General features: G+C 37.8%; 1 protein-coding gene across 1 annotated transcript in view; it reads right to left on the bottom strand.

Moving 5' to 3' along the window:
- Positions 1-10,629: 10,629 nt before the first annotated feature.
- Positions 10,630-15,172, bottom strand: part of bmp7b (bone morphogenetic protein 7b) — a 68,277-nt gene continuing 63,734 nt past the window's right edge. The window contains exons 6-7 of the mRNA XM_082145191.1: positions 12,203-12,313; positions 10,630-11,185 (exon numbers count right to left, since the gene is read on the bottom strand). Coding sequence (XP_082001317.1) covers positions 11,036-11,185; positions 12,203-12,313 — 261 coding nt within the window. The 3' untranslated portion in view covers positions 10,630-11,035. The remainder of the gene's footprint in view (positions 11,186-12,202; positions 12,314-15,172) is intronic.

Below are 15,172 nucleotides of genomic sequence, written 5' to 3'. Positions count from 1 at the left end.
CTGGTCACTCGTTCCCTCTGTGGATCTGCACACCTCACCTGTTTGCGTGTCCAATTTTGACGGGCTGAAGGTCCTTTTTGCCTCCATCAACTCTGAGAGGGTGACTCCCTAAAAATAAGACCATTAAAACTGAGAAAATGTATCTGAAGCAGGTGTACAAAAGTGACGACTATGATTCAGACTGATCAAACGCAAACCTGAACGGTCACATTGTTGTTGTCAACATCCCGCGCTACTTTCATGAATTCTCTTCTTGTGTTCTGAAGTTACTGTTCTATCTTTTTTTATATGAATGAAAGTTAAACTAGCAAATTGGCGCCATCGTGCGATTCGTAATAGTTACTGACTGTGGTAAAAATGGCTTCAGATGATTAACTTTTATTTTTCTGGCGGTTAAAAGCAGGTCTCTCTCTCTCTCTCTCTCTCTCTCTCTCTCTCTCTCTCTCTCTCTCTCTCTCTCTCTCTCTCTCTCTCTCTCTCTCATCGGTCAGAAGAGAACAACAAATCGGTAAGAAATACAATACGAAGAACGGGATGAGTAAGAACTTAAAATAGACATATGTTAAAAAATTTTATGGCCTATATAAATTTTTTTTTTTTTTTTTTTGTGCCAGTTTAGACCATATAAAAAAAGAACTTGGGTTGCAAAATAATAACATCGTTGCAGTGTTCGCCAGTGTATATATATATATATATATATATATATATATTTTTTTTTTTTTTGTTGGTTACATTGCATTTACATTACGTAAATGGATAGAGAAAGCTTTAATTTAAGCTTTGCATTGGGGTGCTGTTCTGGTTTATTTTGTGATAACGACTAGATGACTGTAAATTAACCCCTTACTGTACGTGACACATTTTATGCAATCCTAATGAAAGCATACAGAAATGCCATGTTTTGCCCCATGCATGTTTTGCAAGGACAGCGGCGTCTATACATCATTGTGTGATTACCATACCTGTGTAGCTCTTCGAGTCTGTCTGGCCTGCCGTGATTTGGCCTTCCTCTGAGACTCTGCATCCTCATCCCTCACTGGGATCATGTGTGTCCTGAGACAGGATACATGAAGGACTAAGAAATCTAAATAACACTGAAAATATGCCTACATATTTGCAGTGAACAAAAACACAATAACAAGATAAGAATGGATGTATTTATAGCCTATTAGTATAATATCATTTTGCCCTTGGTTAAGAATTAATGGATTATTTGTTCAACATTAATAATAATAATAACTGTTTCTTGAGCATCAGATCATCATATTAGAATGATTTCTGAAGGATCGTGTGACACTGAAGACTGTAATGCTGAAAATTCAGCTTTGATCACAGGAATAAATTACATTTTAAAATATATTACAATAGAAAACAGCTATTATATTCCACAAAATTACTGTTTAACTGTATTTTGATCAAATAAATGCAGCCTTGATGAGCATAATAGACTTCTTTCAGAAACATTAGAAAATCACACCAACCCCAAACTTTTGAAAGAATACTGAACAAACACATAAAACATACTCACTCATAAACATGTCGTCTTTTAGGATGAATCTCACAAAAACATGACCAGATCATAAGGTCATAAATAAGAAACGATTCTTTGCAGAAAGAATATTAAGCCCCAAGTAAGACTTGTTTGCATTGTGCCATTATTTCATGACACTTAAGCACATTATACCTTCTAATAACACATTTCATTTTCTTTAAGAACATATAGTTTATTATATCATTCTTGTGATTTGGGGGTGAAATTTGACCCATACATGTTCTTGACAGGATTTGTGAGGTTCACCAGTGATATCTGTGCTCTGAACAGATTGTTTCTTGCTGCACAAGAAGATCAATATCCATAAGTATAGAATTTCGCCACTGAAAGCACTAGAGGCCAGACGACATGCTGTCCCAAAGAGATGAGTTAGCACTAATGGCAAAATCACACTACTTAGCACTCCGCATGTTCCCCACCCTTCCCATCCAGCAGTGTTATTGATCGACATGTGGCCAGGAGTCTCAACCAGAGGACCAAATCAGAGCATCAGTTTGATTTCATTAAAACAATGTACCTGCCATCTGCTAAAGCTCCAAAATGCAAGTGTGGACGATTATAACCTACATCTAATTATAAATTACATTAAAAAAAATTACAAATGCATTTCTGAAAACACATTTAAATTTTAGCACGTATTTCTAAGTACACTAAAAACAAACTACAATTTATGCATGTCTCATTTTTTATGTTATGGCTTGATATTATATGTAATAATTTATATATATATATATATATATATGTCTTTTTAAAGCAGCATGAGCTCTAATCTAGAATCTGAGATGACATGAAATCTATTATAAACAAATTTATTTCCATATATAAATCCATATTATAATAATAATAATAATAATATCCAGTACCAAGCATTGAAAGGTTGAACTTTAATATTAAATTTAACAATAAAAAAAAAGTGTACTTGTGTTGAAGAAATTATAGTATCACAATAAGACTAATTACAGACTTTTAAATAAAAATAACAGTACTACTACTACTTCTAATAATATGTATAATAATAAAATATTGCCCAGTAACATTGATGATACAATATATTGTCACCAATATTGTGCATCTTATAATGACATTCATTATCTTGAAATAATTATAAATGATGTAATGTAAATAGTATAATCATGCAAACATTCATGTAAAATTGACTGTTCAAACTACTCACATGCAAAGAGAACATAATATTATGGAGTAATGCATATTTCAATATTATGAATAACAATTCGCTCAGAATTCCACAAGTCTTCATAAAGTTACAAGAGACTTAGATCCGAGAAGTAAATCCATGCAGCTAAACCAAAGTGTCTTAACTCCAAGACATTAGTGCTTCCTCAAGGCCACAGATCACACACACTGACCAGCAGCGAGCCGGTCCGACAGAGCATCCCAGCAGCAGAAGGGATGCTGCGGATCCCAGGATAAAGGAGGGGCATGCAGCTGTTTGAGGGAGACAAAGAAGATGAGAGATTAGGATGAACACTGTACCTGAGCAGACAGTCTTCCATCGTTCCTATCTGATACTACAAGACTCGTGCTGATGTCGGCGGAGGAAGGACTGCAGCGGGTATGAGAAGAAAGGATAGAGGGAGAGATGGAGGGACAGAGAGGGAGGGAGAGACAGGACACAGGATAGAGGGACTTTCAAGGGAGGAGATTAAACAGCAGCAGGAGAGAACAGACTGTGACTGACTAGTGACATGATGCTCATTTGTCCGGTTGTAAGTTGCTCAAATACATTAACAATGCAATTCACACAAACAATCATTTGAAAGCACCACTTATGTGATGAATTTATGGTTCAGGGAAATTATGGTATTACTTTTTATTTGATGGTTACATTTTTTTTTGTGTATTTAAAAAAAAAAATTGACATCTTATACAGTATTTTCATTTTTTTCATTTTTTTTCATTGACTTATTTAAACTAGATATTGTATCTTGAGTAAAGAAAGGGAACATAAGGACATGCAGTGAGGCATGTTGACCAGTAGAGGACAGCATTGACCTCTCCATACACAAAATTGTTGGTAACGTGGCCTTGTGAAAAGATTTGGCTGGTTATTTTTGTCCTCACAACCCAGTTAACTAAAATATGTTCTAAGAACGTTTTGCTAACGTTCCTATTAAGTTAGGAAAACATTATTTCTGAATGTTGAAAATGAACGCCCAACAAAAAAATGTCAGGAAAAAAAAGTTCCATGACCGATGTATAAAAATGCTTTTGTGCTTTTGTGCTATTAATGTTATTGGAAGGACGTTTGTTCATAACTTTGAGAGAAACTTGCCAAATATTAGCTGTTTGATTACATACTTTTTAGGACAACAGGTTTTTTTTACTAACTATGGAAATGTAGTACAATAGATTATGGGAAAGTATGTTTAAAATTTGCAAATGTTTCTTGAATTTAGAAATCTCTCTTTTTAAAGGTGATCTAATGCTGTGTTCACATCATGTAGTAAATGCCGTAATTTCAAGTTGGAAACGCACAATAAAACCAGAGTCTGAATATGCAAAAATAGGTATGGCAAATGAATTGGATGTCTATATGCTCAGTGTTCATGATACAGTAGATAGACAATACCTGGATGACCTACTGCATGTGCTGAGATCCTAAAGTGTGCAGCCAGTGGACACTTTGCTATCCCATAAGTCCCTGTGAGCTGAAGATTTAAAAATGTCAGAACACTGTGAGTTGAACTCTTTTCAAGTTCAGCTGCGGTCGGCTTGCTAAGACAGTGTGCTTTGTGGTTACAGGTTTTTACATTTGCTAGCTAAAACACATTTCTAGATGCTTAGGTCACTTTTTCAAAACTCTTCTCACAGTGAGCACAACAGCAGTCTATGTGACTAAACTGTGGATCTTTATTTATTTTTACCTTGTAAATTAACAGGTTTGTACTAAAGTATAGCCTATGTACATTCTTTCTCAGTTAAAATAATTTTTTTGTAAATAATGAGTTTACGTGTTAATACTCAAAACGTTCACCTGGATAATAAAAATCCTTGGCTTAAGCTAGTAAGTTACTCAATCACTCACCCAGAAAGGCCTAACAACCACCTAGCAATGCGCTAACAAACACACAGAACATGTTAGCCATAGCGTAGCAGAACACGCTAGCACCCTCAAAATATTGGACTTTTATGTATATATTGTATTAGCAGGTGAAAGTCCAGACTTAAATGTCTCTTCAATTGTAAATTGAGAGATTAATAATGTTTTTTAGCCAGTCATGTCCATGTCCATGTGTGTGTGTGTGTGTGTGTGTGTGTGTGTGTGTGTGTGTGTGCGCGTCTTTCCTTGGACTTGTAGAGGTCAAGGATCAGTCCTTGAGGTGGAAATAAATACTCACCATTTTTCATTCTCATCAGGTTTGTGAGCGAGCAGGAGACCCATGGGTTTGCAGAAGAGGAGGTCATAAAACAACATGACACCAAGAGGAAGTCCAGGTTAGCCGTGCTGAAAGATGACAGTGTTTGCGAGACTGCAATGTTAATGGTTTCTGGGGGTTGACGTAGAGATTTCCCCTCTTAGTCCCACATTACCACCCCATTAACCTCTGACCCCATGTTGCGGAGAGCAGAGGAGGGCTGCGGTGGAGAGCGGGATACATGAGAGGAAAGAAGAGGCCAAGCTTGTGCCCCTGGCCTCAGAGAAAGAGAAAGTGGGGAGTGTGCCCCGTGACCTCGCGCACACACACACATGGTCTGCATTTGGATGTCTGCGGGTGGCACAGAGCTAGCGCTAATCTGAAACAGCCTCCGCTATAAACAGGATGTCGGAGAGAGGGAGAGAGAAGGTGAGTGGGACGGGACGGAGAGGCTGTCCTGATAAAGGTGTGGGTTTGGAGACTCAGAGGAGATTCTCCTGTCACAGCCTCAGTCTTTCCATCGCTCTCTGTTTATTAGGCGTTTTCACTCTCTCTGGGTTATATGACTAGTAGGCTATGGAAGCCTGTTTCCGCCACAGAGTAAAAGTAATAAAAAAGTTGGCTAACTGTAACTTTAAATCGCACAACTAAGTCTTTTTCACAACAGCAACTATATTTTTCGTAATTGACTGTTCGCAAAGACCCGCCCCCTTTAGTTAGCCTACTGTTATGTCCGACAAGCCACGCCGCTCTCACGCCCCACCATGTTCTCACACAGTGAAAAATACATCACGGAGCAAAGAGGACACTGACAACGCGCAGACAGACAGGACAGAGCAGGTTACTTTTCATATGAAACAGTCTCAACTTTCAAATTTGGTCATTTTTTTAAGAAATTTAAACAATAAATATCGTTTTGTGGCTCTTTAATGTGTCTGACAGATCGCTGTTGTAGAGCCTCAGTTAAAGCTGCTCGTGAACCGATCATCTCTTCCTTCTAGTTAATTTATAGCATCAAATAAACATGAATGAGGAATAGTTAAGTTATTTTAATTGCGGAAAGACGTCAGTACACTTCGTTTTTCAAGTTCAAATCCTCCAAAGTTTATCTGCTAACTCTCCTGACTGCTTTGTCGGACAAAAATGGCGGATTATGATTGGTCAGGTCGCCTGTCAATCAATCTCCCTGTGAAGGATCAATTGTGACATTTACATCTCTGATTACGACTTTATATCTCACAATTGTGACTTTATTTCTGAAAATTGTCAAATTTACATGTTGCAACGTGACTTTATATTTTACAACTGTGGCTTTATTTGTCGCAATTGCGATTATCACAATTGCAGTATTTTTTCTCACAATTGCGACTTTATTACATTTTCAACTTTTTCAACTCACAATTGTGACTTTATTTCTTGTAATTGCAATTATCATAATTGTGGTATTTTTACAATTGCGACTTTATATCTCACAATTGTGACTATTTCTCGTAATTGTGACATTTACATCTCACAATATCAAATGTATTTTTTATTTGTGTGACTTTCTTACAATGTTACTTATTTATGTACAGTATATGTATAGCCTATATATATATGTGACAAAAGAAGTATGTCCGAATTCACAGTTCTCATAAAAGTGTTGGCAAAAAGTACCCGGATGCCCTAGTACTTCCAGAGAGATCCTCAAGTGTGTATACGATGGACACTTTACTATCTCACTTTACTATCTCCCACGGGAGAGAATTTGTGATTTGTGTATAGTGTGGCATTTTTTACAATTGCAACTTTATACAATTTCACATTTATTTTTTATTATTGTGACTTTATCAAAATGTGATTTTATATCTCATAGTTGCGACTATTTCTCACAATTGCAACTTTGTAATTATTTATTTTTAAGCATTATTTCTCATAATAGTGACCAGTGTGAATATATCTCACAATTATGACTTTTTTGCAACTAATTCTCATAATTGTGATTTTATATACCACAATTACAATTTTATTTTTCATTTTTACGGCTGTTTCTCACAATGGACTTTATATCTCACATTATGACTTTATATGTGACAATTTTTTTATTTTATATAACCTTATAAAACCTGGCAAAAACAGGTTTCCATACTCTCTCTCTCTCTCTCTCTCTCTCTCTCACACACACACACACACACACGCAAAAGTGATATTTTTATTTTTACAAAATAATATTAAAAATATTTTATTCTAAATGTATAACAGATTTTCACCACATATGTTTATTTATTAGCATGGTTTACTGTAGATTTACTTTTTTCAGTTAACATTACAAACTTTTACCCGCTCACATGCTTATGAATAGTTATCTTTCACTCACAGCACACGTGTGCACAATCTGTTGTAAGCACGACAGCTAAAGCAACACTAAAGCACTGCTGGAGCAAGATTATGCTAATGCTTCACAAACAGACATTTGTGATTAGCACACAAAACATCCTGCATGCAAATGCCACACTTTAGCTCTCACTTCCCCCCATATTTAATTCAGTTGTGTTCAAAACGTGTTTACAGATTAAGCATTACTATTAGGCCGGATTTATGCATAAGGCATTTAGGCACGTGCCTATACTCGTTGTATACGTGCCCCCCGTTGTAACCAGAGGGACCAATTACAATGGCTGCGTCCGAAAGCACATACTCTCTTGAGTAGGTACTCATTTCGAACAAATAATTACTTAAAGACCGCTAAAAAAGTATGTTCTATATAGAATGCATGTGTGTGAATGTAATCTAGACGTTCGCCATGTTGTCATGATCATGTGACCTACCAGCGTCAGTTGCGTCACTTCACTGCCATTCACAAATCCTCTCCCGTGGCCTCATGGGATAGTAAAGTGTCCATCGTATACACACTTCAGGATCTCTCCGGAAGTAGTAGGGCATCCGGGTACTTTTTGTCAATACTTTTATGAGTACTATGAATTCGGACATACTTCTTTTGTCACATACTGTTTTTCACCTACTATATAGTAGGGAAGTATGCGATTTCGGATGCAGCCAATGTATAGATTATTTATCGCCCCTTCCGCTAACCCCACTGGACCTCTAGGTTGAAAAATCGTCAATGCAAGTGAATGTGAGAATTCGTAAATCTGGTCCCGTTTGAATTTTGCCATGAATGTGAACATATGTTGTCTGTGAATTTTTTTATATAATTTTTCGTGTGAAGAATGCTACAATTTAGCGGGTAGAAGTTTGATACGGTTAGACTTTGTGTGAGAGCACTTTGTGGACTACAACCTAGTTTTTACATCAGACGGGAATCTGAAGAAAGAACAGCCCATTTGGTTTGAATGGTGACATTTGGGTACAAAACACACAGGCATCTCGATCTGTCTCCATAGATTATCGCAGCATTAGCACCGTGATTTGACAAGTGGAGGGAAAATGTGTTATGGGGTGACGTCACATAGGCGACATGTAGTCTTTCTCATTATGTCTTTTCCACAACTCCTAGCCAAAGAATCATACAATATACTGTCAAACTCGTAACATGAAAAATTATATAAAAAATTCACAGACAACATACAGTATGTTCACATTCACGGCACAATTCAAACGGGACCAGAAAGTAATTATTTTCTCACATTCACTTGCATTGATGATTTTTCAACTTAGAGGTCCACTTGGGGTTTTACGGATGGCCGGGACTTACCAGCTCTATATAGTAGGGAAGTATGCGATTTCGGATGTAATGTATTACAAAAAATAATTACAATTATTTTACAAATATGTATTATTATTATTTCACGCTAATGCTAAAACTCTGTAAAAAAAATTACTTTATTAATGAATATAAAAAAATAAATCATAAATCATTACTATTGGTCAGCCTTCACATCTGTCTGTGGGTTTTGCAAAAACGTAACCAATGAAAAGTATTAAAACAAGCTTGTGACTAAACCTTGTGACTCCATTGGATCCTCACACTGTCAGTCAAACCTCATAACTCCGCCCGCCTCATTTGTGAATGTAGTGCTGCACGCAAATTTGGACTGTTTTTGTCTTTGTATATACGTGAATATAGGCTACTGTATATAAGGCTAATGTTTTATGTATTTGAGGAGCGGAGAGGTGTGCCTTAATCTAGCATTTGCTGTTGAGTCATAGCCAATCCTGTCATTTTATAACATGAGATTTTGGCCAAATAACCCTGAGCGCCAACATAGTTACAGCTACAATAAACTTTATAACCTGTAAGTTGATGAAAACATTATTTTGCCTGTCACAATATGAAGTAAACCCGGCCCTGTTAGAAATGGTTGTTAGTGTTTCACTTTTCTTTAGCATTTGTGCACCACCTGTTGACCAACTGGACTAGAGAGTGAGAAGAAAATGGCTGTAAAAAAAGATAAAACTGGATCTTATTTAATTCTAAGATATTTTTAAAGGATTCTTGTTTATCCTATAAGGGTCAGTGCAAATTATATATGGATAGAAATGCCATTAGCATTCCTTTGGGATTTTTTTTTGTCAGAGAAAGGAGAGTAAACTGAGAGATGTTGTGTGTGCGTGTCCTCGTGGGTCTCAGGGTCACTGCTGGGGTATGAGGTGCTCGCTGTACTCAGAGGACGGCCTGTGTTTATTCAAACTTATTTATTGGGCCAAGCCTGTAGTAAAACACTATCAGAGTCTGGAATGATATCCTCACCTCACATGCTCCTTATAAATGGATTTTCTGTGCCTTCAACAAAAGACAGGAACCAGGTGAGCCTTGAAAGGCAGTGGAGGAGTCAACCAATAATAAAATGAATCCTCTTATTATAACAAAGTAATTATGGCCAGTACATTTTCTTATTTCACTTGTTGTTGGCTTGGCAAAAAGTTAATTTTGGACCTGTCTAACAAATGGCTCAAACAAACTGTTTATCGTTGTCCTTGTGAAAAAGAAGTAAAAAAAAAAGAAGTAGCATTCTTTAAAAAAAAAGTATTTATTACGGAAAAAATATATACTTAGGTGAACTGAATGTAATGATTTCAGGGCACTTAATTTAATTTAAATGAAATGCAGTTTGCAGAAATGTAGAGTTTCCACTTAAGTAGGATTTTATATGTAATTTCATAATTACTTCTATTTTCTTTGAAATATGGTTAAAGCAACCGCTGAATGTACTGACAATCATTTATGGTAAACTAAAATATACTTAAATGTCACTTCTAACTTGAGTCATATATTTAAATATATTTGTAATTTGGCAAAAAGTGTTGCTCAACTTTTGTGATTAAGCTGCAATTTAATACATTTAAAATACATTAACTTTAAATGTGATATCTAACAACACACTATGGTTACAATTTTAATAAAATACTTTACATGTGTTTTTTTTTGTCAACAAATAAGTGTACTTGACGTACACTTCAAGTGCACACTTCTTTTTCACAAGGGTGAAGAAACTACACTAGCATAGTTAATAAAATCCTAAAAATATGAAAATGAATGGTATTTGTTGTATACATAACACTGATGTATTATTGTATCAGTGGTATATAACTTTATATGGCAGCTGGTAATCCCATATGTTGGAATTTTATGACACGTCTGAATTAATCAACATTTGTAAAAAATAAATAAAAATAAATGTATGGTCAAAAACAATTCTTAACAAAAAAGAAAAAAAAAAAAAGTGTGGAGGACACATTAAAAACAGACCAGAAGACAAGGATGTTTAGACTCCATGTTGGAAGACCAGGAAAATAAATACACTTTTGTTTCTTTTGTTGAAAAACTATTTACACAGTAGAAAGCACAAGTATCATATAAAAGTGTGTACATGTGAGCATGTATATGTGTGCATACAAATGTTGGTGTTTGTATCTGGTAATTTCCTTTCTATTTCCTTTTTTTTATACCATATTTAAAACATTAATTGTTGTACATATAAGAAAACTTTGCACATTGTCCATGGTAAAAGAAATCCTGGAATTGGCCTGAGATCTTCTTATGGTTGCTCCTTTTTTATAACAAATAAGGAGCAGTCAGTTGTGTGACTGTGTGTGTATTGTCTATACTGTGTGTATGTGTGTGTGTGTGTGTGTGTGTGTGTGTGTGTGTGTGTGTGATAGGACTCTAGTGGCAGCCACACGCTCTGACCACCATGTTGCGGTATTTCTTCAGGATGACATTGGAGCTGTCGTCAAAATACAGGACGGAGATGGCGTGGAGTTGTGTGGGGGCGCAACATGGTTTTGGAACCGTTTCGGGATTGATGAAGTGAACCTGAGAAAAAAAAAGTACAACGGTCAAAACAAAAGTACTTGCACAGATAGAAGATAACGCATCTTACTATTTGTACTTTACAGAGTTATTGTATTGCTAGATGCAAGGTTAAAAATTGACACTTTTTGGTTTTATTGAGTCGTTAATTGGTAGTTTTAGGAATGGCAACTTTAAGGGATGTTTATGCGTTTTGGCCGTTCATGTTCACTTCACAACAATGGCGTTTTGGGGGTCTAAAAACACAAACGTTTGAAAACGGGTTTCACAGTGCAAGTTCTTGAAAAAAAAAACTGTTATCGTCTCTGTGTAAACTAAAAAAGTGGCATGTATACACGTTTTGGCAACGTTTCATCTGTGCGCGAAAAACACAAAGGAAAAACCTTTCCGTTTTTAGTGCATCATTGTCGTGTAAACGTACCCTTAACTTGTGCATCTTCTTGTTTGTCACTCATTTACAAGAACAAAATAGCTAAATAATCCAAATGCCATAAAGACAAACATACACTACTGTTCAATTGTTTGGGGTCGGTAAGATTTTATGTTTGTGAAGGAAGTCTCTTCTGCTCACCATGGCTGCATTTAATTGGTCAAAAATACAGTAAAAACAGTAATATTGTGAAATATTATCACAATTTAAAATAACTGTTTTTCTATTTGAATATATTTTAAAATGTAAATTATTCCTGTGATCAAAGCTGAATTGATCCTTCAGAAATCATTCTAATATGATGATCTGATGGTCAAATTTTTTTTTAATTATTATTATCAATGTTGAAAACAGTCATGCTGCATAATATTTTTGTGGGATTGTTTGATGAAGATGAAGTTCAAAAGAACAGCATTTATTTGAAACAAATCTTTCATAACATAAATGTCTTTACTGTCACTTTTCATCAATCAATTTAATGCATCCTTGCTGAATAAAATTATTAATAAAAAAAAAAAAAAAAAGATTCAGCATTGTATTTATCATTGGCAGCTGTGGCAAAAAGTACATTTTGGACCTTAGAGGCTTACCAATGTCTGTACGATGGCGTGGTTTGTGGCATTCATGTAGGAATTGAGAGGAAAGGCACATTCTCCCATACAGTAATAAGCAGCGTAACCCTCAGGAGCAATAATCCAATCCTGAGAGATGGACAGAGAATAGATCTGTTAAGACAACATCCACCTTCAGTCATAAAGCCTGAGCTAGACCTTTCCCAACCAGATGCTCTTCATTTTCACCATGCACGTCAGATCGCGCCGATTGTGATCACAATAAAGTGTAATTGTGTTGAGGTATGTGTAAAATGTTGGGGGGGGGGGGGGGGGGGGGGGGTATGTGAATCCACATAGTAGAGTTGGGGTCTCCGAGTCCTCGCCAGCTGTTCTGAGAGAGTGTTTATGTGCTGTGATCCAGTAGGAGAGACAGATACGCCACAGGTGGCAAGACTATCGTGTGTAAACAGAAACGAGGCTCTCCTATCTCTGCTTGACTGCTGTTGCTCGTACTCTTGAGCCTAATGGAGTGAACGGCCTGAGCTACACAGACTCGTAAAACCGTTTGAGCCATAAACAGTAAGAGATAAAGTGGAATGTCGAGTGAGATGGAGAAGGAAACCTGCTGGAAAAAAATCAAGTTAAACCCGGTTTTTGGAATATTTTAGCTGGTTTGTTGCTGATTGTAAGCTTGTGGTCTATCAGCCCTAACCAGAGGAGCGTTTCACAAAAACATCGCTAGACAACTATGGTCGCGTGTTCCGTCGTTATCAGCATAGTAGTTCAATGAGTCGTTCAGCATAGTTCATAGTTTTCCCAAAACCACAGTTCCAACGAACATCCGCAAACAGCATCCAAAGTTGTGAGGTCTGAAATTTCTCTCAAGCTGTGGTTAGAAGCAGTTTCTTGTTTGCATGACATGTGGACTTAATAAATCCTTATCTTGAGCAAAATAAGCAAGCTGACATTCAGTACAATCTGTATCTTTTATTTAGAATACATACAAATGTCATTTATTTTGTCAAGAGATTTAAAGCACTGTTTTTGAAGAGTGCGGATGTGTGTGCTCTAGTAGCCTACATAAGCACGAGAAAAATGAGAATTAATCCTCAGATGCCAATAATTGACAAAAACTATCAGATGCTGATAATTTATAGCAAAAAAAATCTCAAACAGATTCATTAAAACAAGTTCCCTTTCGAGAACGGTCACTTCGTATTGCGTAGCTATACGCAGTGGGGAAGCTCCTTTCCTCGAGAATATTGAAGCCTATATTTAGAACGCAGTGCAGCTGCACAGCAAGTACCATTAGAGCAACTAGCTCACGATTGGCTGTGCTGAAGCAACTGCACATCGTGTGACGAAGCGAGAGGTCCAATGAGACCTGAGCGCGTCAGAGCCCGCCAGAATGGGTGTGGCTTATAGCTATAAAAGCCCACCATTTCACCATAAAATCAGATTTAATTTCCTTCAGCGACCTTCACGTCTCTGCCTCTTCGAAGCCTCGCCGCCGAATCAAGCCCTTCAGCTGGAACGAGCATTCTCAGCGGACTAGCGCCTTCTCTTCGGAAGCCACTTCTCCTCTGTCGCTCTTCTGTTTCAAGCACATAACACCCAGGTAACCGGTCCCCCTTCACCAGGCGGCCCATCCCCAGTTGTCACTCTACCTCTATCCAATCGGGCCGAGGCCTGGCAAGCCAGCCCCGATGTAAATATGTGCATAAAACACAACATACGGGTTTCAGGTCCCCCTATGTTAGGCGGCCCTCCACCATTTGTCATTCAACCCCTAGCCAGACGGCCCCAGGCCTGGCAGGCCATCCCCAAAGTGTGAAGTTGGGTTTTAAACACTATATTCGCTCGCAGATCCACGCGCTTTCAGACGGTCATCGAGACTTCATCGTGAAGGACAAAGCCCTCATGAGAATTGATAAGCTTGCAAGCAAAAGGGGCCATAGAGAAAGTTTCCCCCGCACTAAGCCAGTCAGGGTTTTACAGTCGCTATTTCCTTATGCCAAAGAAGGACGGCGGCACCAGGCCCATTTTAGATCTCAGACATCTGAACAAAGCCCTTATGAGACGGCCATTCAGAATGCTAACTACCAAACAAATCCTCGCGCAAGTTCGCCCGGGGGATTGATTTTTCACAGTGGATCTGAAAGACGCATATTTTCATATACAAATTACACCTCGCCACAGGCCATTCTTGAGATTCAACCTTCGAGGGGCAGGCGTATCAATACACGGTCCTACCGTTCGGCCTGTCTCTAGCACCCCGTACATTTACGAAGTGCATGGACGCATCGCTCTCTCCCGAGACAGCGGGGAGTAGCCGTACTGAACTATCTCGACGACTGGCTCATTCTAGCTTAGTCGAAGACCGAGTTACTGACTCACAGGTCCTGGATCCTGGACCATTTGGAATGCCTAGGGCTCAGGATCAATGTCTCCAAAAGCAAACTGTCACCCTGCCAGAACGTCACCTTTCTGGGTACAGTTATCGACTCAATGCGGATGAGAGCCCGGCCCACGCCCGAGCGCGCTCTCTCTATCCAGCGGCTGGTAGCTTCTTTCAGGTCGGGTGCTCACTCACCCCTCAGGAAATTTCAGAGAGCTTTGGGCCTCATGCTCTCTGAAAGCTCTTAAATGTTTTTTATCAAGGGATTTTAGCTAGTGTTCTTTTTTATGCTGTACTTTGCTGGGGGGGCAGTATATCTGCTGAGGACAAAAATAGAATAAATAAGCTGATATAGAGAGCTGGGTCAGTTATTGGTCTTAACACAGATGTATTGGAGGTTATTGTGGAGAAGAGGATAAGTTCAAAATTAAAAATTGTCCTGCTTTTTGAAGGCCATCCACTACACAATTTGTTTAAGGGACTCAGAAGCTCTTTCAGTAAGCGATTGGTTATGCCTCGGTGCTCTAGTGAGCGCATGAGAAGGTCTTTTGTTCCCGCAGCGATCAGATACTTCAACGAACATTGTTAATTACTAAATATTATCCTTG

Source organism: Leuciscus leuciscus (assembly GCF_965113295.1).
Source record: "Leuciscus leuciscus genome assembly, chromosome: 18".
Classification (NCBI taxonomy): Eukaryota; Metazoa; Chordata; class Actinopteri; order Cypriniformes; family Leuciscidae; genus Leuciscus; species Leuciscus leuciscus.
This window is presented reverse-complemented; position numbering and strand designations above follow the sequence as displayed.